The sequence below is a fragment of the Jaculus jaculus genome, chromosome 6 (genome assembly GCF_020740685.1).
Source record: "Jaculus jaculus isolate mJacJac1 chromosome 6, mJacJac1.mat.Y.cur, whole genome shotgun sequence".
NCBI lineage: Eukaryota > Metazoa > Chordata > Mammalia > Rodentia > Dipodidae > Jaculus > Jaculus jaculus.
Genome location: NC_059107.1, coordinates 46,565,501 through 46,589,723, shown reverse-complemented (window position 1 = coordinate 46,589,723; position 24,223 = coordinate 46,565,501). Strand labels below are relative to the sequence as shown.

General features: G+C 37.9%; 1 protein-coding gene across 1 annotated transcript in view; it reads left to right on the top strand.

Moving 5' to 3' along the window:
• Dnah6 (dynein axonemal heavy chain 6) overlaps window positions 1-24,223 on the top strand; it is a 397,099-nt gene that overhangs the window by 140,007 nt on the left and 232,869 nt on the right. Inside the window, exons 14-18 of the mRNA XM_004660533.2 lie at window positions 457-609; window positions 4,064-4,315; window positions 7,618-7,746; window positions 15,293-15,406; window positions 17,169-17,312. Coding sequence (XP_004660590.1) covers window positions 457-609; window positions 4,064-4,315; window positions 7,618-7,746; window positions 15,293-15,406; window positions 17,169-17,312 — 792 coding nt within the window. The remainder of the gene's footprint in view (window positions 1-456; window positions 610-4,063; window positions 4,316-7,617; window positions 7,747-15,292; window positions 15,407-17,168; window positions 17,313-24,223) is intronic.

The following is a 24,223-nucleotide window of genomic DNA, read 5'->3' as shown; positions in this document are numbered from 1 at the left end:
CCTTCTTGATTAAATCCATTGTGGTCAGAACTCCTCCCTAATCCAAACACTTTGGTCAAAGGAAGCCATGCTCATATTTTCCTGGGGATCTATCAGACTGTATTTTTGTGTCTGAAGGAGATTATATGGCTGTCACCCAAAAGGAAAGGCCTGGGTTTCATGCTGCGAAGGGCATGCCAATGTCCACTACGTAACACAAAGAAGAAAGTATGTTTGCAAGGTGTCAGAGCATTTTGAACAAACTCCTTACTAAGCTGTGCAACCTGTATTATCCTAGAAATGATTTTCAAAATCTTGCTTTTCTTTTAGTTCATTTGGTAAGCAGTGATTTAATGAGAACTTCCCTTCACATATCTATCTCCCATACTTACTTATTTAACAGAAGTCAATCAGGACTTTAAAAGTATAACATAGATATATACGTTTGTTATTCACAATTTTATTTTTATTTCTTAGGTGCTAAATCTAATGCTTCCTCAGTTAAGCAAGAAAAAAGTGGATGCCATTATCTCTGAGGCTCAAGATGCAGAGTATAGACTTGAGTTTATCCCAACAACCACCATAGAATATGTTAATAGCTTAGTATTTCTTGATGAAATTCAGGAACGGGTAAGTTTATTATCTCCTATAATTCAGTAATTCAGACCTTATGATAGGAAAAAGATGATACATAACAAGAAAGGTGAAGGAGTAAGCATCGAGAAACAGCTGCCAAAATATTTTCAGACAGAGTAAATGAATACCCTATATTACAATAATGGCAGCAAACATTTACCATGCTCTTAGGCATTGTCTCATATTTTTTACATCACATCTTTTAATCCTCACCAATACCACAGATAAGGAAACCAGGACTAAAATAGGTTGTTTTATCCAAGGTCACAGAACTTGTATACGGTAAGAGGGGAATTTAAACTTGGTTCTCTTTGACAACACTAATATTCCTAATATATAAAATATAAATTTTTGCTATTCTAATTATTGGCAAATGGTAATGCATAGATATTAGTCACTAGGAAAATCTTAATCCTTAATTTATGACTATATAACTGTTAGGAACTTTCTGTAAAAGAAAGCAACTCAAACAAACTATGTCTCTCAGCCTCACTCACTGTCTCTGTCTCTCTTTCTCATTCACACACACATATTCACACATGCACACACACTTCTTTGTTTCCCTTGTTTCCATCTCTCTGGAATGGGTTCCTCCTCTCAGGCTCTTCCCTGTGGCAGTAGTCTAGTATTTGGCTCCCATAACCGATTTTCCATAAACTTTCATTATCATTATTATTTCATTTCATTGTCATCACATTGATATTGAAATAGAGAACTCAGTTTCTTAAATATCAACAATTTGAATGTTACAAATTATAACTGAATAAAATAAGTTATGAACATCTGGAAAGCTTATTATATATTATTCATAGAATAGTTAAAGGCCATTTCATATGCCTATAAAAGTAACAATAAAATGTAACAATCACGTTATTTCTATAATGGCACCTTCTCAAATGGGCAGATCATTGTGGATTTCCTTGGATTTGCTTATTACATATTGTCCCAGCAGTCTATGGATGCCATACATTTATCATTATTTCTGTCTATTACATTTAGGCATATAACCACCACCCACATTACTTACCCTAGGCCAAAAGGAGGTCCTCATTTAAGGATTCAAAGGTGTTTGATAGACTCCCTAATAGCAAGTGTAACTAGGCTCAGGAATCAAACAGAGAAAGACATTCCTTCAGGATTGATATAGCAATCCAAAGTAGTCTTCCTTCTCCAACTCTTCCCTCTGCATCTCTCTGAGGGTTGCTTCACTTCTCTCCAACAAACAGGCTACTTCTTCTTGGTCCTATAGTAGCAAACCAGTAGCTCCCAAGGGACAGGTATGAGTCTAGCTGGCCACCAAGTCTCTGTGTTACCATTCTTATTGCTGTGACAAAATACCTGATAAGAAGCAACTTAAGGGAAGAAGGGTTTATTTTGGCTTACAGTTTAATAAGGATTACAGTTCATCATGGTAAGCAAGGCATGGTGGCAGGAGTATGAGGCAGGTGGTCACACTGAGTCTACAATCAAGAAACAGAGAGAGGATAAAGAGTGTGATTAGGCTATAAAACTTCAAGGTCCACCCCAAGTGACCTACTTCCTCCAGCAAGGCTCTACCTTCTAAAGGTTCCATAACATTCCAAAATAGCACCGCCAGCTAAGAGCTAAGTGTTCAAACATATGAGCCTATGGGGTGACATTTCATATTCAAACCACAACAATCTTTCTTCCAATATCAATTTTAAATAACTGGGAAGCAGATATAGGTCCCACCTCCACTTTTATAAACAATGTCAGGAAGATAGAATCCTATCATACCTGAGGGCTGTAGAAGGTAGCCTGTTATCACCATGTGCTTCCAAAACAGGAAGTTGTACCATACAGGAAAACCAGACTGTGTGCTATCTCCAAGAAGTTGTCCATACTTTCCAGGTGGCAGATGGATCAAGAAAGCAACTTCTCTAGGTGCTCTGCACATAGAGACAGCTTTTACTGGACCATCATCCATTCAGGGAGCACTTCCTAGGGTACAAGGATTATAGCAGAAGGTGAGCTTGTTTTCAAGAAGCTCAGCCTAGAATTAAAGCAAACAAATTATGATACTATGAGTAGAGCCTATTGATACTGTTTTAGGGAATGGACGTTTATAGTCACTCTTCTCTATGGGCCACAGAAGGCTTTGCAGAGGAGGAAGTGTTGAAGTGATGACCTAAGGTACACCAGACATTCAGGTAGGTGTTCCAAGAAGAGGGAAATGTGCAAAGGCCTGAGGCAAGATGACCAAAGTAGGACTTGGCAATCAGCATGCCTTTTGGAAAACTGATGAACTCTATGTCACTAATACAGTTTTTTCAAGGACTGGAGAGAAGGAATGAATTCTAAAGAACTAAAACACACACACACACACACACACACACACACACACACACACACACACACACACAAATAAGAGGACATCAAGGAGAGGCTGAGATGACTTTAGGTATCTTTCTCCAGTGAATGGGTTAATAATGGTATCAGAACTGAACAGTGCAAGTAGAATAGGCTACATAATATATTGTCTAATTAGGGCAGTTTTTGAGAAATAAAGGGATGCTCTTACTTCTTACAGCAGTAAAATACATGTAAGCCAGGACACTCTGAGAAAAACCTGGATATATGCTAACCTAAAGTATAGGTGCAGTAATGGGAATGTGATAGTATATATGTATGGCCCCTTACACTCAGGTGTTTTACTAAAATTAATCATGTAACTACAGCCCCCAGCCATCTGGCTGAAGGAGGTATGTCAATGGGAGAAGATCTGATTCCAGACCAAAGGTACAGAGAGAGCAACTTGAGTTCAGGTGATCCATGCTTGCTTGTGGTGCTGGCTATTTGGTGGTTTCTCTCTGCTTTGACCTATGAGTATAAGCAGTTTCTTCCTCCATTTATGGAGTTTCCCCTGGATTTAAAATCTGAAATAAATCCCTTCCTCCCATAAACTTTGTCTGGTTGGATCTTTGTCCCAGCAACATAGGTGTGACTACAATAATAGGAAATAAAAGAAAATGAACAGATCCTGATATAGAGAGACTTAGTTCTATTGATAGCTTCAGGTGATAGACACTTTATTGGCAGTAAAACTCATATAAGTAGCTTAGAAAATGGAAAAAAACATATTCTAGATTTGCTTGGATATCTTTACAGGGGATGGTGAGAAATAAGGAAATCAATATAGTTTTTTCCTTCCCCAATCTCTGTTACTCTCTACAAGGAGGGTCTCAGAGGGTGGCCTCCACACTACTAGCAGCTGAACCTGGGTATTTGTATTGTGTATGTAGCAAAGGCTGTCTTTATCAGGTGGCCCACATCAGCCAATTTGAAGGCAATGGTAAATGCACTCGTGTGCTGAGCATTCACACCTTGATGAGCATAGCACATAGTGGCTGTTTCCTAATAGAAAAAAATGTGAAAGAGAATACTAAGATTCTACTATGTTTAATGACCAATACATGTTTCTATTTAGATTGAAAGTCTGGAAGATGAAGGGAATGTAGTGATTCAAATGTACAAGCTCATTGAACAGTATCAGGTCCCCACACCTCCTGAAGATTTTGCTGTTTTTGCAACTATGAAGCCTTCCGTTGTTGCCGTTCGGAATGCCATTGATAAGGCAGTAGGTGAAAGGGAGACAAGCATCAAGCAGTTTTGTCTACACTTGGGCAGAGATCTTGAAGACCTGAACAATGAAGTGAATGAAGTAAAGCTGCAAGTGCAGGTGAGCAAAGCTGAGCTTTCAAATAATTTGTGGAGGCTCACTAGTGCAAGTTCTTAAGAGTAATAAATATTTCATACATTTACAGAATTCATAATATTTTGATATATGTACACACTGTGAAATTGATTAAAACAATTAATCTATCCATCACTTCCCATGGTTAGTTTTTGGTGTACTGAATTCCAGACCACCACAAGTACAGTCTATATTTAATGTTAAATTCCATTACTCCTGCTTATTTTTAATTCACTGTTTTTACAACTTGATAGCACATCTTATAACTAATGTCACAATTTAAAGCTTGCTTAGCATATTAGAAGATTTCCCTTAGTACAAGGCAGAACATAAATTGATAAATAGTAATGGTTAACCTCATCAAATTTACTACAGAAAAAAATTCAGAAATTGGAATGGACACATAGGTGGTTCATAACTAAAATTTACATGAAAGTGTTTTTGTAGTGAATTATTATTTGATTAACATCAATTACATCTTATCATAGAATTATGATAAATCTTATGGAATTAATAAAATGATATGAAGATATAATAAAATTTTGAAAATATGAAAAACTGAATGCTCATCAATGAAATAAATTAATGAAGTATGTTAAGGTATGGCAATTCAAAAAATGCAATACATGCATTAAAGAATACAGCATACATTTATATTAGCATGAAGACATTGAAATTGGATAACATTATGTGTTTGCTATTTGCCAAGTACTGTTCTAAGAACTTGATATTATTTTCACTTTTATATTGAAGTTTTTTTTAAATTTTCTCATAAATCAAAGTGTACATAACTATAATAATTACAGATTTCAACTAATTATCATGAGGTGGACACATCCATGCATCTACTTCTCGTGTAAAGAACTATCACATTATTGTAACCTCATGCTCCCTCCTATTTATTAATTTTTTTTCTTCTCCAAAGTCAGATACTACTCTAAGTTTTAATGTCATAAATTACATTTTCTTGGTTTGGAACTGCAACTAATCAGATTCAGACAGCCTACTCCCACACTTATTCATATTTGTCACTGTGTAGTATTTCATCATGTTGAACATTTCACTGATCCATTCCAAAGCTATTGGACATGAGGACTGTTTAAAGGTTTTAGCAAAGGGCTGGAGAGATGGCTTAATAGTTAAGGTGCTTGCCTACAAAGCCAAAGTACCTTGGTTTGATTCCGCAGAACCCATGTAAGCTAGATACACAAGGTGGTACATGCATCTAGAGTTCTTTTGCAGTGGCTGGAAGCCCTGATGTGCCCATTCTCTCTCTCTTTCTCACTCTTCCTGTTTCCCTCTCTCAAGTAAATAAATAAAAATAAAATTTAAATAAAGAACTCACTCTTTAAAAAAAGGTTTTAGCAAAGATAAATAATGCTTCTAGAGGCAGTCTCACATATTTGTGTGCTTTATTTAATCCTCCAAACATGTATAAGGTTTATTATTCACACTTTACAAAGAAAAAATTAATATACAGTGATGCTAAATAATTTTCCATAGCCAACAGTCTCAGGCAATCTGTAGCTTTCTTGTCTGGCCTTAAAGCTCATCTAGTTCATCATTTTTCTCAAGGATAGCCATTACCTGAATGAAGACTCATGAAAAAGTTAGAACTCCAAGCTACAAAGCACCACTCTTCTCCTTTTCTATCCAAGAAAGGCTACAGGAACCATTATTCTTCCCTCCCCAAAGGTGGCATATAAAGTAAAAATGTACTCTAATGTTCCCCACATTTCTATCTTGTGGATAGCCATAAATAAATGTGCTAATAGTGGGTCATACTTCCCCCTGCCAGAGGGACTCCTGTCCCTACCTAGGAATAAGCAACTCTGCACAGAGGTTGAGAAGAATCCAGGTAGGCCTCACTGGCTTTCTCCACTCAGTCTGTGAGCAATAGATCCTCCTTCTTCTTTCTTTTCTTTTCTTTTCTTTTCTTTTCTTTTCTTTTCTTTTCTTTTCTTTTCTTTTCTTTTCTTTTCTTTTCTTTTCTCTTCCTCCTCCTCCTCTTCTTCTTCTTTTGTCTGGATACATTTCAGCAGAATTGTTTATACTTCAATCATCCTTCTGCACTAAAGTCTACATAAAAGTACAAAAGAGCAGTTTTGAAAAGCTTTCAGATAGTTGAATACATGAAGGTTCCTGGAATGGGGGTGGGAGGGTGGAATAGGGGTGGTGGCCAAGGAGAAGCATGAGAGCCCTGTACTGTTTCCTTCCTATCTCATCTTATGTGCCTCTTCATCTGCATCCACTGTGTTATCCTTTATAATATGATGCCAAATGTAAGTACTTCCCTAAGTTCTATGAGCCTCTCTAGCAAATTAACTGAACCTAAAGAGCAGCATGAGGACCCTGGAAAATGAGAAGTACAGGTCAAATAACCTAGAGCTTGTGATCAGCTTTGGAAGGGGCAGTCTTGTCACTGCATCTGCCAATTATGGGATCTCTTGTCTCCAGATAGCCTTAGAGTTGAACTAAATTGGAAACACTCAGCCGCCATGAACTGCAGACCTGATTGCTCCACTCTGTGAGTTGAGGAACTCCACACATACCTGGTGTCAGAAACTAGATGTGAGAGAAATTAGGCATATGATTTTATTTTTCTTTACTATCCATAGATTCTCTCAGGAGTCAAAAGATTTTCTATTAATTTATTTTCAAATAAAAGCTTTCTTTATATCATATCCTCCTCTTCTCTCCCCTGTAATATTTACATGTCCTTACCTAAGTTATATTGTTAAAAAATTATAGGAAATAAAAGCAAATTAAGGAGATTTTACTAGATACTATTTTAAAGTAATGTTTTATTCTCATGCTATGTCTTTATACAGTTCTCTTTTTACAATGAATATGCATAAAATTTAGGAACAGTAACCATTTTAACAACTTCTAAAAACCAGACAGAGAAGGGACTAGAGAGGTGACTCACTAAGTAAAGTGCTTTTCATACAAGCAATAGAACCTGAGTTTGATCCACATAAAAGTGTTTAGTATAGTGACATACCTTTGTAACTGTGGCACTGAGGAGGCAGAGACAGCAGATGCCTGGGCTTCACTAGTCAGCCAGGATAGCCTAATTGGCAAACTCCAGACTATTGAGAAACCTATCTCAAAAAAAGTAGAAAGCATTCTTGAGGAACAACACCCAAGGTTGTCCTCTGGTACACACACACACAAATCAAAGAGACAAAGAATTAGAAAAATATTTTTTGAAAACTGTTTATTAATTTAATCAATCCATACCAAAAAGTAAGCCTGCCTTACCAAAAGCTGTCATAATTTTATAGGATCCCCAGATCTTGGATATTTCTGCTGACCAAGAGAAGATAAAGGTCATGTTAAGTGAGCTGCAACATGTTCTAGATGATCTTCAAAAACGTGCCTTTCAGTATAAATCCTATCAGAAGAATTTCAAGGTAACAGTAGATTTTTTAATGTGTGCACAGAAATGTATTTTTGCATAAGCTCTTTCAATAATATTATTAACTATGTGATGATCAACTATGTGCTGTCACTGTGTGAAACAAGTTGTCCCAAATGCTAAATAAAATGTGTTCCTGCCTTCTAAATATTTAAGTATGAAAGATAATTTATCTTTCTCATTAAAAGATAACTTCTGGGGCTGGAGAAATGGCTTAAAGGTTAAGGCACTTGCCTGCAAAACCTAAGGACCCAGTTTCAATCCCCTAGTACTATCATAAGCCAGATGCAAAAGGTGGCACATGTGTCTGAACTTCATTTGCAGTGGCTAGAGGCCCTGGCATGCCCTCTGTCACTCTCTCTCTCTCCTAAATAAATAAATAAAATATAAAAGATAACTACAAATTATAGAAAACTCACAAGGAACTTCAGTTTCTATGTGAAACATGTTTACACATTTTTTTAATATCATACAATTTTATTTTGCTTTAGGAAAGCTCTTATTCTTCACATAATTTAAGTTCAATTAATACATATACATAAATATTTCCTTAAGACAACCTTTTGAAACATTTATGTTTTTAATCTTTTTAAATATGAATAATTATTTAATAATTAAGCAATTGTATAATAACCACATTCATTCCAATATTATTTAAATTTTATCACTTTCAATTGAAATATCCTAACTTTTCATTTCTCTAATAGAAGATATTCTATTTACACATATAAATAGGACAATAATTAACAAAGTTTTGTCTTTTCCAATTTTATATCAATAAAGTCACATATTCCTTGGCTTTTATTTCTCACCTTATAATTTAGCATCATATTTTTGAGATTTTTCCATGCTATTATGACTATAGGGGCTTCTTTTTCCTGATGAGTGGTCAGTAGTAGGGATATACTATAATTGATAATTTACCCACCATTTGTTGAACATTTTTTATCCTCATTTGAAGTGAATATAAACAAAGCTATTTTAAATTATGTTTAAAAGGGTGAATTTTATATGTCAACTTGATGCTGTTACAAAATACCAGCTACTGGTTGTTGAAATTGGCTCCCCTTCTCTGGACAAACACTTGACCAAAAGAAGATTATGGAAGGAAAGGGGTTTATTTCAGGCTTACACATTTCAGGGGACACCATCAATGGCTGAAGAGGCTGTCTTGTATGTTTACACATCTTTAAATGTGGTCAATTAAAGCCCCCACAACTTTTCTTAAGTAAAATCCAAGCTTTGCTTTTGCATTCATATGTGTCATGAGTCCATAAATATTGCCTGATTCGCCCTGATATTATATGAAAGAAGAGATCATCAGCTAAGCCAGAGGATTTGTGGATACAAGAAGGTTGGTTTGATGCTTAAAGGGGTGTGTGTGTGTGTGTGTGTGTGTGTAGAGAAAGAGTGAGAGAACATCAGTCAAGAAATGCACATGCTTTAAATAGTTTTTATAGAAACCAACACGAAAAAAAGAACAGAAAATAAATGGTCAAATGAGGAGAATACTAATAATGATAAAGGTGTTATTAGTCCCCCTGAGTTATAATGATTAATTCTCCCAGGTCCCAGCTGTTCTCTGAAGAAGGAAAGCTTCTGGTATCTCTTCAGTATTCTAGGTTTTGAGGTTCTGCCTAACGGTAAACTTCTGTATTTCTTGACTCTCAGCATTGACAGGACTCAGCATCCTCCACATGTTTGGGAGCCCCAAAAGCAAAGTAATACCCACTGCCAAAGCCTCTCTCCATGACTTGATGCTACACGATGTGCAAAACTTAAAGCTCCCAACTCTTCTCAGAAGAGAAAAGGGCTGAAACAGACACCTAATGTTTGAACTTTGTGAAGGGCTTCTGAAGGGACCTGGTTTGTGACCTGCTTGTCTCACAACACTGATGGGATCCCACACACTCTTGGTGTCTGAGTACCACTGAGTTAACAATCAGAGAACTAAGAAGTGACCTATTGTTCCAGAACACCATGGTACAGTACTCTTGGGAGGAGAGAGCAAAACATTATGAACTCAAAAAAATAAACTGAGCCTGGAGAGATGGCTTAGTGGTTAAGGTACTTGCCTGTGAGGCCTAAGAATATATGTTCGAATCTCCATGTCCCACATAAGCCAGATGCACAGTGACCCAAGCATGCAATGTTGCACATGTGTACAAGGTGGCACACACACCTGGAGTTTGTCTGCAGTAGCTGAACACCCTGGCATGCTCATTCTCTCTCTTTCCACCTCTCTCTCTATCTCTCTCTGTCAGATAAATAAAAATAAAAAAATAAACTGAAGGGCTGGAGAGAGTCTCAGTGGTTAGGGAGCCAGATTCAATTCTTCAGCACCCATGTAAGTCAGATGCACAGGATGGTACCTGTGTCTGGAGTTTCTTTGCAGTGACTAGAGGCACTTGCATGCCAATTTTTCTGCCTCTTTCTCTCTTATTCATAAATAAATAAAATTAGAATAAATTGGAGAATCCCTCTGATTAGGAATTTACATGTACAAGTCCAAATAAGATATCTGCAGAGAATATTTGAGAGGCCTCGAGGATCTCTACCTGGATAGACTGATGAAGGTATTCCTCTGTACATGGCCAGTTGTAAAGACTGGGAGAGAGGGACATTTATATATATAGACATCAACACAAAGATCAGCTGAAAAAGGACCAAAATAAATCTCTAGAAAACTGATCCTAAAGAAATTGAGCCTTATTAATTAATTGATGAAGAATTCAAGGTAAGAGATATATATGTCCTTAACAAACACATTTCATGAATGAACATAAACAGAAATGTAGAAAAATATGTATATCTCCCCCAAATTTTAGAGTGATAAATAAAATAACTGAAGTGGGAAACTCACCAGAAAAGTGTATCAGTTACTTTCTCATTGCTGGAACAATATACTTGACCAGAAGCATCAGTGAAGGAAAAAGTTTATTCTGGCTTCCAGTTCCAGGGGGTAAAGTCCATAATGGCAGATAAAGTTCAGCAGGAGCAGGAAGCCAGTGCCACATCATCACATCAGCATGAAGGAAGTACAGAAAGATAAAGGTAACAAGTAGGACCCTCCTCCCCCCCCACCCCCCCACCCCCACCACACACACCCTAGTGACACATTTCCTCCAGCAAGACTGCAGCTTCTAAAGGTTCCATAAGTTTCCAGAACCACAACCCCTGGGATATAAACTTAATACTAAAGCTGAGAAGGAAGCTATGGGGACATTTTACATTCAACCCCTCACAAAAAGTTTAATGGCAAGCTTGATCATGTAAAATAGAATTAGTGAATTCACAGTAGCTCACTTGAAATTACCCAATCAAAACAGCAAAAATAAAATATAAGAATTAAAAAGAACAAATGTTTAAGGAACTTATAGGATACAATTAAGCATACTAATATAATCTGACAGGAGGAGAGAACAAAAAAAAAAGAGAGAGAGAACTTACAGTTTTTAAATGACTGTAATTTCCCACCTCTGGGGCCTGGGGAGGGAAATTGATATCCAGATTCAAAAAGCACCTCCCCTCAAATTTCCAATAGTATGAACTCCAAGAAGTAAACACTGAAACATATGATCAAAATGTTAAAAGCCAAAGACAGAATTTTGAAAGCAGCAAGAGAAATGTAACTTATAATATCCAAAGGCTTTCCATGGATTATCAGTTATTTCTTAGTAGAAACTTGGCAATTCAGAAGAGAATGGACAAATACATCCAAAGTGCTAAGAAACAAAAATAATTCTACATCTGGCAAACTACACTTAACAGACAAATGAATAAAGAAAGTGTACTATACATACATAAGGGAGTCTTAATTGAGCAACACAGAAGAACAAAATTGTGGCCTGTGTTGGAAAATGAAAGAAACTGGCAGTCATCATTTTAAGTGAAACAAGTCAGACTCAGAAAGAAATATTTTTTTCCTTCATTTGTGGATTGAAACATTTATATAGATACATTTTTTAAAATATTTTATTTATTTTAGAGAGATAAAGAGGGAAGGAGAGAGAGACAGAGAGAATGGGCACACCAGAGCCTCCAGCCACTACAAACTAACTCCAGACTCCTGAGCCCCCTTGTGCATTTGGCTTACATGGGTCTTAGGGAATCAAACAGGGGTCATTTGGCTTTGCAGGCAAACACCTTCACCACTAAGCCGTCTTTTCCAGCCCTAGATACATTTTAAAATACATATATATGGCATGGAAGCAGAAGGAACACTTGGAGAAGGAAGGGAGAATAACATGAGGGAGAGAGAATGTGAGGGATATGGCCAAAGTACACGATATACTTGAAAGAAACTGACTTATGAAGCCTAGCACTATATACAATGAATATACATATTCACCGATATTTTTAAAAAAGAAGAAAGAGAAGCAAATGATGTCATGCACCCAGAGACACTATACTTAGTGAGATAAGCTAGCCACAGAGAACACCATGTGCGTGACTCTACTTCTATGAAATATCTGAAGGCATACAGAATCAGAAAGTAGAATGGTGGAGGTTAGGTCCTGTTGTTAGAGGAAATGAAGAGGTATTGCTCAAAAGGTATAAATTTTCAGTTATGCAAAATGAGAAAGCATCAGAAACCTGCTCTACAATGTTGCTAACACTGTCATGATTAATAGTTTCATACACATAAAAATGTATTGGCTAGATCTCTTTTTACATGCTTTACCATAATAAGAAGTAAAAAAATAAAATGAAATAAAAAACTTTTTTTTTTAAAAGAAAGAGCCAGGCATGGTGCCGCACACCTTTAAGCCCAGCACTTGGAGGCACAGGTAGGAAGGATCACCATGAGTTTGAGGCCACCCTGAGACTACAAATTGAATTCCAGGTTAGCCTGGGCTAGAGTGAGAACCTACTTTGAAAAACAAAATAAATAATAAACAAACACCTTTGTTGCAGTTAGATCCACATTGCTGGCAGAAGACACCCAACCAAGAGCAGCCTGTAGGGAAGAAAAGGTTTATTTTGGCTTGCAGACTCAAAGGGAAGCTCCATAATGGCAGGAGAAAATGATGGCATGAGCAGAGGGTGGACATCACCTTCTAGACAACATCAGATAGACAACAGCAACTAGAGAGTGTGCCAAACACTGGCAAGAGAAAGCTGGCTATAACACCCATAAGCCTACCTCCAACAATATACTGCCTCCAGGAGGCATCAATGGAAATTGATTCCCAAATTTCCATTAGCTGGGAACCTAGCATTCAGAACAGCTAAGTTTATAGGAGACAGCTGAATCAAACCACCACATTCCACCCTGATCCCCATAAACTGATAAACTTCCATGATGTAAAATGCAATGTATTCAGTCAAACTTTAAAAGTCCCCATATTTTTTATCAATCCTAATGATGTTCAAACTTCCCCATAGTCCAAGATATTTTAACTGAGCCATAGTACCACCCCTCCCCCCCAAAAAAAAAAAACTCAGAATGGCACAGAATAAACATTCACACTGCAAAAGATGATATTGGGCATAGCAAAGAAATATTCAACCAATACAAGATTTAAGCAGGGCAAACATCAACTCTAACTCCAATAACTAGTCAATGACAAGTCTCCAAGTCCAATACTTATAATCAATGACAAGTCTCTGTAATTCCAATTCCACCCCTCCAGCTAGGCTACTCACAATCCCAGAAAACTTCATCTAGTGCTGGAAGCTCTCCTTGGCAGCCATCCCATTGACAGGCATCTCCACTGGGTCTCTGCTACAACCCACAGTTCATCCTAATGGCTCCATCAGGTCTCCATGCAGGCATGCAGTAAGCCTGCTTCACATTGCCCATGGCCATTTCCAAAATACAAAACCATGTTGCAAATTCAATGACTCTCTTTCCTGTATTTGTTATACTCCATAATACCAGGTGAGCTACCAACTTGTTAATCCAGGGGCAATAAAACAGACTCTGAAGAATAGGATTCTCCTTCAGCATTCAGGCCCCTTCAGAAGAGTCTGCATTCTTCCTGTCATTCCAATGTAGGTCAGCTATCCCAAACTCAATGGTTGTAATCTCTCAATTGCAGCTGAAAGGGCAGCAGTTTCAGCCCAAAGATTTCATTTCTGTCCCACATCCCTCTACTCACACCAGTCCATTTTGACACAATGCAACCCTGTGCAAGTTCTCAGAACATGGGCATGGCAGTAAGCAGTAAGCAAAGCCCTTTCTCACCCTCAAAAGCTAAACCTCACAGTCCATAGTTCTTACTGCATTCAGGTCTTTCAGCTCTGACCACAATAGTCCATCAAGCTGTACATACAGCATTGTAAGGCATCACTTAGGCCAAGGTTTCAAATTATTCTACATTGCTCCCGCAAATCAGTTTAAAAAGGCCAAAAGCCACAGTCAGGCTTCTAGAAGTAATAACACCACTTCTTGGTACCAACTTTACTGTTGCAGTTGGGTTCACATTGCTGGCAGAAAACACCCGACCAAGAGCACCTTTTGGGGAAAAAAAAGGGTTTATTCTGGCTTACAGACTCAAGAGGAAGTTCCATAATTTCAGGAGGAAATTATGGCATGAGAAGAAGGTGGACATCACCTCTTGACCAACATCAAGTGGACAACAGCAACATTTAGGTGTACCAAACACTGGCAAGAGGAAACTCTTTATAACACCCATAAGCCCACACCCAACAATTCACTGCCTCCAGGAGGCATTAATTCCCAAACTGTCATCAGGTGGGAACCTAGCATTCAAAATGTCCAAGTTTATAGGGAACACCTGAATCAAGCCACCACAACCCTAAAATAGAAGCATCTCGCTCCTTCTACATGTTGTGTCTATGTTGGCTGCTTCTTCCCTCATAGCTGCCTCTGACCCATCCTTCCTTCTGCAGCACTCCCTACACCATAGAATAGAATAGGAGGAATAGAAGCAAAAACATGAATAATCTAGGTTGCAAGACATCATCCCCTGTTTTTAATGAAGACAGAGCTAAATCCCCAGTGTCAAAGTTTATTAACTCCCTGGAAGTTTCTCCACATCCAAGTCAAGGTAGTCTTTAACTGAATTATCATGAAAATGCCTCCAATTTTCTTGTATTCTTCCTCTCCCTGGAGTTTATATACACTCCATGAGGTTAGACAAAAGCTAGAAGCAAGGTTGTTCTATCTTAACCCTGACCATCTTCCCTAGCAGCAGTTATCAAATAACTATGTTTCTCTTCCTTCAGTATAATTACAGAATCCCTGAAGGAAATTGGACTCATCTGTTTCCTCCAGAAGGATCAGGCATGCAGTACATGCCCATGGTCCTTTTTAATATTGATGTCTTTATGAATATAAAAGTTCTAAGAAAATTTTAAGTAGTAGCATTTTGTTATTCTAATGAGAATTGTGATTTGGGGGGGTATATGATTTGTAATTTTTTCATATTTCAATCTCTCCTTTTCTTTCCCAATTTAGAATACACAGTCTACCAAGAAACCACAAAATGTATCAAATAACTACTAATGAAAGGACAATATGTGGTCATTATATCTGAAATCTGAGTGGTGTGTTTTGTTTGGTATATTTTCAGGTGGAAGTGTCCAAGTTTGATGCTTTGGAAGAAGTTAGTGCTGAGTTGAAGCTCAAGCAACTGCTCTGGGATTCGTTATCAGAATGGGATAAACTCCAGCAGGAATGGCTAAAGGTAGAAAAAGGCTCTCAGTTCTTAAATTAATTGAATTATAAGTTTAATATTCTGGTATAGTCTTAACATCCGTAAAATATTTTTCTCAGCTCTTCAGAAATGTGAAAGGTCCTTTGTCAGTGAATACTCCAAAGCAGAAAGTATTCTTGAGTCCTATGTTTAGAAAGGCTCAAAGGATCAAACTGCATGACATCTAACTGCTTTGCAGCTTCTTAACACAGTTTCATTACAATACATCCCAGTGTTCTTAATTGCAGGATTTTTGCCTGTGTGGTTCTTTTTTTTTGTTTTGTTTTGTTTTTTTGTTTTTTGTTTTTTGAGGTAGGGTCTCCCTCTCGCTCAGGCTGACCTGAAATTCACTATGTAGTAGTCTCAGGGTGGCCTCAAACTCATGGCAATCCTCCTACCTTTGCCTCCCAAGTGCTGGGATTAAAGGTGTACACCACCACGGCCGGCCCTTGCCTGTGATTTTTATTAGGTTTCCATTACCTTAGGTTTCTGTTTTTGTCCTTGATCAAAGAAGGCTGTTGTGTTCACTCTGTTAGAATAAATCAGAGTAATAACACCAGGATAGTCCCTTGAGACAACAGTAAACTTTCCTAGAAATTCCAGTACCAACAGCTACATAGCTTTGTTGCAAGGGTTTGTGTTCACTCAAAACTGGACAAGTTTCAAGTTTCGTATAAATATGTGGAAAATGCCATTATTGTCACAAATATTATTTTATCCTCTTCATTCATCCTACCTGTGCTAAGGCCTATAATTATAGGCCACACGTCTGGGTCAAAAACAAGGTAATACAAGGAATGTTTCCCAGGTACCATTCTGAGTGCTCAAAGAAGCAGTGAAGAATTATGAATGGCAAGTCCCAAACCCTCAACGAACTTTCTGTTTGTTGGAAGAGTCTGGAAACACACACACCATAATATCAGAGAATTTGTGTACTACTGTAACTCATTCTTCACTTGGAAAGCTTTGAGAATGTTCTGATTACTACATAGGTTGGAGCCATGGCTTCCAAAGAAGGATGTGCTTATCTTGGGAAATACACAAAACCCATAAGGGCAGGAAGAAAATGTTAAATCTAGGGGATTCAAAGAACATACAGGTTTACAAGTTTTCTGGTGCCTCACAACTGATATGCCAACAAATGTCTGTATGACTGAGAAATACAAATTATATATATTACATATAATATATATATGTTTATTTTAGGTGTACTTTATTATATTATATTAATTATTTGACAGAGAGAAAGAGAGAAAGGGAGAAAGAGAGAGGATGGGTGCACCAGGGCCTCCAGAAACTAAAAACAAACTCCAGACACATGCGCCACCTTGTGTGTCTGGCTAATGTGGGTCCTGGGGAATTGAACCAAGGTCTTTGGCTTTGTAGGCAAATGCCTTAACAACCAAGCCATCCCTCCAGCCCATAGGAGTACATCTGTAAACAAGTGTATTGTATGTATTATTGAAATTTCTGGTTGCCAAGAGTAAAAATTAGCTACTTCCTCATTAGAGGACATCACAGGAATAAATTCCAGGGACCATAGTACTATGTTTGTGAAGTAAGACAAACCTATGTAAAGAATGAACACTTAACAGCTGATACGTTATTAACAATTTTAATAAGGATGGCCATTTTCAAAACTATACATTTAATTTGGATTAGTGATTTAAATGCTAAGAAAATTTAAGTACACATTTTTACTATTTTAAACTTGGCTTTAATCATATACTTTAACTTTTTTTTAATTTCATAGTCCAAATTTGACTGCCTGGATCCAGAAGTCCTTAACAGTCAAGTTTCTAAATATGCTAAATTTGTGACTCAGTTGGAAAAAGGCTTGCCACCCAATAATGTGGTGCCCCAGCTTAAATATAAGGTGGAAAAAATGAAAGAAAAGGTAAGGTTAGTAGAAATTATATTAGAATTTGAGGTCAAAGATTAATTGATGTGTATGTTCTCTGGTGATTTCTTTGCAGAAAGAAAAAAGAATAATGAGATTTGTTTTCTTGGTAGCACAGACCACATTCCTATTTTTAGCAACTAAATTATGCAATTGAGTGTTATTGTGAGAGGGGTGTATGTGTGTGTTATGTCCATTTGTGTGAAGATGTGCATGTCTCAAGTACACATGTGCAAAAGCCAGAGGAAGATCTCAAGTTTCCTCCTTTATTGCTCTTCTACTTTATTTTCTTGAGCCAGGGTCTCTCACTAAACCTGAAGCTCTCAGTTTTTCAGCTCAACTAGCTGATTAAGGAGCCCAAGGGATCCTTCTGTCTACCTCTGGCACTGAAGTTACAGTTTCAGGCATGTGCAGTTCAAGATCAAACTCAGATCCTCATGCTTATGTAGCAAGCACTCTTATGCAGTGAACCACTGCCCCAGTTTAATATCTTCATTAAAGAAGAGTTTCCCAAAGGGTACGAGAAAGGATCTAGAAACAATTTGTAGTTATGCCAAAATACAGATGCACTCAGCCCTAAGGCAGCCAGACGAGGTGTATCCAAGGGACCATGGCCATTTGTCCCACTGTACCATACCATTGTGGGCCTTAGGCTGTGTGTGAAGAAAGCTTGGAACCTGTGTAGCATGTACACAGGGCTGGTTTGAAACTTCATCTTACTACCAAGCAGTCTTGAAAATGGTAGGAAGAAATAAATAGCTTTATCATTTTAGGCAGTTTTCAAATTGTTTCAAACAATAAAAGATAGAAAGATGACATGGGATAGAAAAAGTAAGCAATACTATAGGTACAATGAGCAAAAAACTTTCTTCCTGAAAAGAATGGTTTTTCCCAGATGTCCCACTAAGTTATATAAATCAACCCTTTTCCTCCCCATTGTCTTTATAAAATACAGTTGTGTCATGCAATAATAATGCATATGTCACTCTGCATTCTACAAAAATATATACAGGCAATTAAGCATTATTGCTTTCTTCCTAGTTGAAGATAATTAGTTTTTCTCTAAATGTATTCATTTTAACATCTTAACTGATGTTAGTATGACACTTAATAAAATATAAATCTTGGGTTGGAGAGATTGCGGAGTGGTTAAAGCACTTGCCTGCAAAGCCAAAGGACCCAGGTTTGATTCTCCTAGACCCACGTAAGCCAGATGCACAAGGTGGCACATGCATCTGAAGTTTATTTGCAGAAGCTAGAGGCCCTGGCACACCCATTCTCTCCCCCTCAAATAAATAAATAAAAATAAAATGTTAAATAATAAAATATAGACTTCCAGTTAAGATGACGGCGTAGGTGCCACGCCAAAGCAGCCTGGGGGGAAAAAAGAACAAAAAATCTCAGCAAAATACACACTTTTACTAAAAAGTGAGGGGTATAGGAAATTGAAGCAGCAGCGGAGAAGTAAGAGAGATCCAGAGCATCCAGAGCCCGCACAGGCTGGCAAAAGTGGCTCTGGCAGCTCCACCAACCGCGGCGGAGGCGGGGCGCACCAGAAAACTGCCGGGCTCGGCTCCAGCCACGGGAAAAGCCAGGTGCGGGAGCTTCCCCTCACACCGGTGCTCTCCGCAACTCAGGAAATGTGAAGGGAGAGTGGCAGTGAGCAGCAGAGGAGCACACTGCAAGGTAGAAGAACACGTGGAGCAGCGAGAGAACCAGAGCAGCTGCGGCTCCCTCCACCACCTGAGCCCAGCTCCGGCAAACAGAGCAGTGTCCTGGGAACCGGCCAGGCCAACTTGAGCTGACAGTGGGGACCCAAGCAGGAGCAGAGTTCAGCAGCAACATCAGCAGCTCAGTAACCGGTACCAGCGGCAGCAGCATCAGACCCAGCAGCAGCAGACCCAGGAGCGGCAACAACAGCAGACCCAGGAGCAGCAGCTTCAGCAACAGCAGTGGCTCCAGAAGTGGCAGCTACAGCAGCAGCAGCAGAGGCAACAGCAGCAGTGGGCCCAGCAGCAGCAGCTTGAGCTGCTGACAGACCCAGCAGAGGCAGCTTTCGCAGCAGCAGTTCCAGCAGTGGGGGTGCTGATCTGCAGGGCCACAGTAACCAGGATTGGTTTGCCCCACAGGAAAAGCCAGTGCCCAGCTCCAGAAATCAGAACAGCAGCCCGACGTCCCAGGCAGCAACTTGACTGAGAACAAACTCATCCGAGGTAACTGGGTTTGCACCAGTGAGGGGTCTCACTTGGTCACAAGCCGACTGGGATCCCTCAACAGACCAGAAATCTTAATCTCTATGTTGATAGAGGATCTGGTTGTTATAATAACTCCTCCGGCATACATACTTGGGGCTGTTTGTGACTGAATGGGTACAGTGTTTAGCTAACTTTTAGAATCTACCTGTGTTTTATTCCACTCAGCCTACTTGAATACTCCCATAGCAGGGAAACTCAACCCCTAGGAGCACCTTTGTAGATACTCTGAGAGTCTTAAGAGCCACACCTAACAACTTAAGCTCCTACCCTGAAAATATATAACATCAAATCAATTGATACAGCTAAGAATACCCAGCTAGCTAGAAAATCCAAGCATTAACTTAATCCAAGATGCAAAAATATATACATTATAACACAAGAAACACTAAAAAGCAAGACAATATAAATCCGCCTAAAAGTATTAATGCATCAGAAATGACCTCCAGTGAGAATGAGTTAGAGGAAATGCCTGAGAAAGATTTCAAAAGAATGATTGTAAATATGTTCAAAGAAGTCAGAGAACAAATCAAAGGAGTCAAGGAGGAACTCAAAGAGGAAATCAAAGGAATCAAAGAAGATGCAGGACACCAATTTCATGAAATAAAGAAGGCAATACAAGACATAAATAAGGAAATAGAAATAATAAAGAAAAACTAGTCAGAATTACTAGCAATGAAGAACACAGTTAATGAGATAAAAAACTCTGTAGAAAATCTCACCAGTAGGATGGATGAAGGAGGGGACAGAATATCTAAGCTAGAAGACCAGGTGGCAGATCTAATACAGTCCAACAAAGAAAAAGACAAACTTATAGAAAAGTATGAGTGGGAAATTCAAGAAATTGAGGACACTCTGAAAACATCAAATATTAGAATTCAGGGCATAGTAGAAGGAGAAGAATTTCACTCAAAAGGCATAGTAGGTGTCTTCAACAAAATCATAGAAGAAAATTTCCCCCAAATTGGGAAAGAGGTGCCAATACAGATACAGGAAGCCTTTAGAACCCCAGCCAAACAAAACCAGGAAAGAACCTCTCCTAGCCATATTATAATCAAACTTCAAAACACACACACCAAATAAAAAGTATTGAAAGCAGTTAGAGAGAAAAATCAAGTTACCTACAAAAGTAAGCCCATCAGGATTACAGCAGATTATTCAACACAAACTTTTAAAGCCAGAAGGGCTTGGGGTGATATATCTGAAAGATAACAACTGTAAACCAAGGTTACTTTATCCTGCAAAGTTATCCATTCAAATACATGGAGAAATAAGGACATTCGATGACAAAAGCAGGTTAAAAGAGTATTTGAAGACAAAACCAGCTCTACAGAAAATACTTGATAGAATTCTCCATGATGAAGAAAAGGAAAAGCACACATATAAGGAACCTAGAAATAATAAGCAATACTCAAATACTAGTTAACAGAACAGAGCACAGGTAGAACCAGAACCACAAAAAAAAAATGGCAAACATAAATACACACTTTTCAATAATATCTCTTAATATCAACGGCCTCAATTCCCCAATGAAAAGACATAGGTTAGCAGACTGGGTTAAAAAGCAAGATCCTACAATTGGTGGTCTCCAAGAAACTCACCTTTCTACAAAGGATAGATATTATCTTAGGGTGAAAGGTTGGAAGACGGTGTTTCAAACAAATGGGCCTAGAAAGCAAGCAGGGGTTGCTATCCCAATATCAGACAGGGTAGACTTTAGTCCAACATTAGTCAAGAAAAATAAGGAAGGTCACTTTATATTGATTAAGGGCAAACTTCAACAGGAGGACATTACAATCCTAAACATATATGCACCTAACATGGGGGCTCCCAAATTCGTCAAACAAACACTATTAGAACTAAGGTCACAGATAACAACAAACACAGTGGTGGTGGGTGACTTTAACACCCCACTCTCATCAATTGACATGTCATCCCGGGAAAAATAAACAGAGAGGCATCTGGACTAAATGAGGTCATAGAAGGAATGGACCTAAAAGATACATACAGGACATTTCATCCAAAGGCTGCAGAATATACATTCTTTTCAGCAGCACATGGAACATTCGCTAAAATAGACCATATATTAGGACACAAAGCAAATCTTAACAAATTCAGGAAAATTGAAATAATTCCTTGCATTCTATCTGACCACAATGGAATTAAACTACAAATCAGTAGCAAGAAAGGCTATAGAGCATACACAAACTCATGGAAACTAAACAGTACACTACTAAATGATGACTGGCTCAATGAAGAAATCAAGAAGGAAATCAAAAAATTTATAGAGTCAAATGATAATGAGAACACAACATACCAAAATCTCTGGGACACAATGAAGGCAGTTCTAAGAAGTAAATTTATAGCCTTAAGTGCCTATATTAAGAAATTAGAAATGTCGCAAGTAAACGACCTAATGCTTCGTCTTAAAGCCTTGGAAAAAGGAGAACAAGGCAAACCAAAAATCAGTAGACAGGAAGAAATAATAAAGATTCGGGCAGAAATTAATGAAATAGAAACAAAAAGAACAATCCAAAGAATTAATGAAACAAAGAGTTGGTTCTTTGAAAGGATAAACAAGATTGATAAACCCTTAGCATATCTGACAAAAAGAAAGAGAGAAGAGACACAAATTAATAAAATCAGAGATGAACAAGGTAACATCACAACAGATTCCAGAGAAATTCAAAAAATCATAAGGACATACTATAAAAGCATATACTCCACAAAGTATGAAAATCTGAAAGAAATGGATGATTTCCTTGATCAATATGACCTACCTAAATTAAATCAAAATGAGATTAATCACTTAAATAGACCTATAACAAACATGGAGATCCGAACAGTCATCAATAATTTCCGAACTAAAAAAAGCCCAGGCCCAGATGGATTCACTGCTGAATTTTACCAGACCTTTAAGGAAGAGCTAACACCATTGCTTCTTAAGCTTTTCCAGGAAATAGAAAAAGAAGGAATTCTATGAAACTCCTTCTATGAGGCCAGCATCACCCTGATACCAAAACCAGGCAAAGATAGGACAAAAAAAGAAAATTACAGACCAATCTCCCTCATGAACATAGATGCAAAAATTCTCAATAAAATATTGGCAAACAAAATACAAGAGTATATCAAAAAGATCATTCACCCTGACCAAGTAGGCTTTATCCCAGAGATGCAGGGATGGTTCAACATACGCAAATCTATAAATGTAATACATTACATAAACGGGTTGAAGGACATAAATCACATGATCATCTCATTAGACGCAGAGAAAGCATTTGACAAAATCCAACATCCCTTCATGATAAAAGTCCTACAGAGACTGGGAATAGAAAGGAACATATCTCAATATAATAAAGGCTATTTATGACAAGCCTACAGCCAACATATTACTAAATGGGGAAAAGCTGGAAGCTTTTCCACTAAAATCAGGAACAAGACAAGGGTGTCCACTGTCCCCACTTTTATTTAATATAGTTTTGGAAGTCTTTGCCATAGCAATAAGGCAAGAGACACACATAAAAGGGATACAAATTGGAAAGGAAGAGATCAAGTTATCATTATTTGCAGATGACATGATTCTATACATAAAGAACCCTAAAGACTCTACTAGCAAACTTTTAGAGCTGATCAAAACCTAGAGCCATGTAGCAGGATACAAAATAAATACACAGAAATCAGTAGCCTTCATATATGCTAACAACAAACACACAGAGGATGAAATCAGAGAATCACTCCCGTTCACAATTGCATCAAAAAAAATAAAGTTCCTTGGAATAAACCTAACCAAGGAAGTAAAGAATCTCTACAATGAGAACTTTAAAACACTCAAGCGAGAAATTGCAGAAGACACTAGAAAGTGGAGAAACATCCCTTGTTCCTGGATTGGAAGAATCAATATCGTGAAAATGGCAATCTTACCTAAAGCAATCTACACATTTAATGCAATCCCTATCAAAATTCCAAAGGCTTTCTTCATGGAAATAGAAAAAACAATCCAAAAATTCATTTGGAATCACAAAAAACCTCGAATATCTAAGATAATACTGAGCAACAAAAATGAGGCTGGTGGTATCACCATACCTGATTTTAACCTATACTACAGAGCCATAGTAACAAAAACAACATGGTACTGGCACAAAAACAGACATGTAGATCATTGGAACAGAATAGAGGACCCAGATGTAAGCCCAAATAGCTATAGCCACCTGGTATTCGATAAAAATGCCCAAAATACTCATTGGAGAAGAGACAGCCTCTTCAGCAAATGGTGTTTTGAAAACTGGATATATATCTGCAGAAGGATGAAAATAGATTCTTCTCTCTCGCCATGCACAAGAATTAAGTCCAAATGGATTAAAGACCTTAACATCACACCTGAAACTCTGAAACTGATAGAGGAGAAAGTAGGGGAAACCCTTCAACATATTGGTCTTGGCAAAGACTTTCTGAATGCAACCCCAATTGCTCAGGCAATAAAACCACAGATTAATCACTGGGACCTCATGAAATTACAAAGATTTTTCACTGCAAAGGACACAGTGAAAAAAGCAAAGAGGCACCCTACAGAATGGGAAAAAATCTTCGCCAGCTATATATCTGATAGAGGATTAATATCTAGGATATACAAAGAACTCAAAAAGTTAAATAATAAGG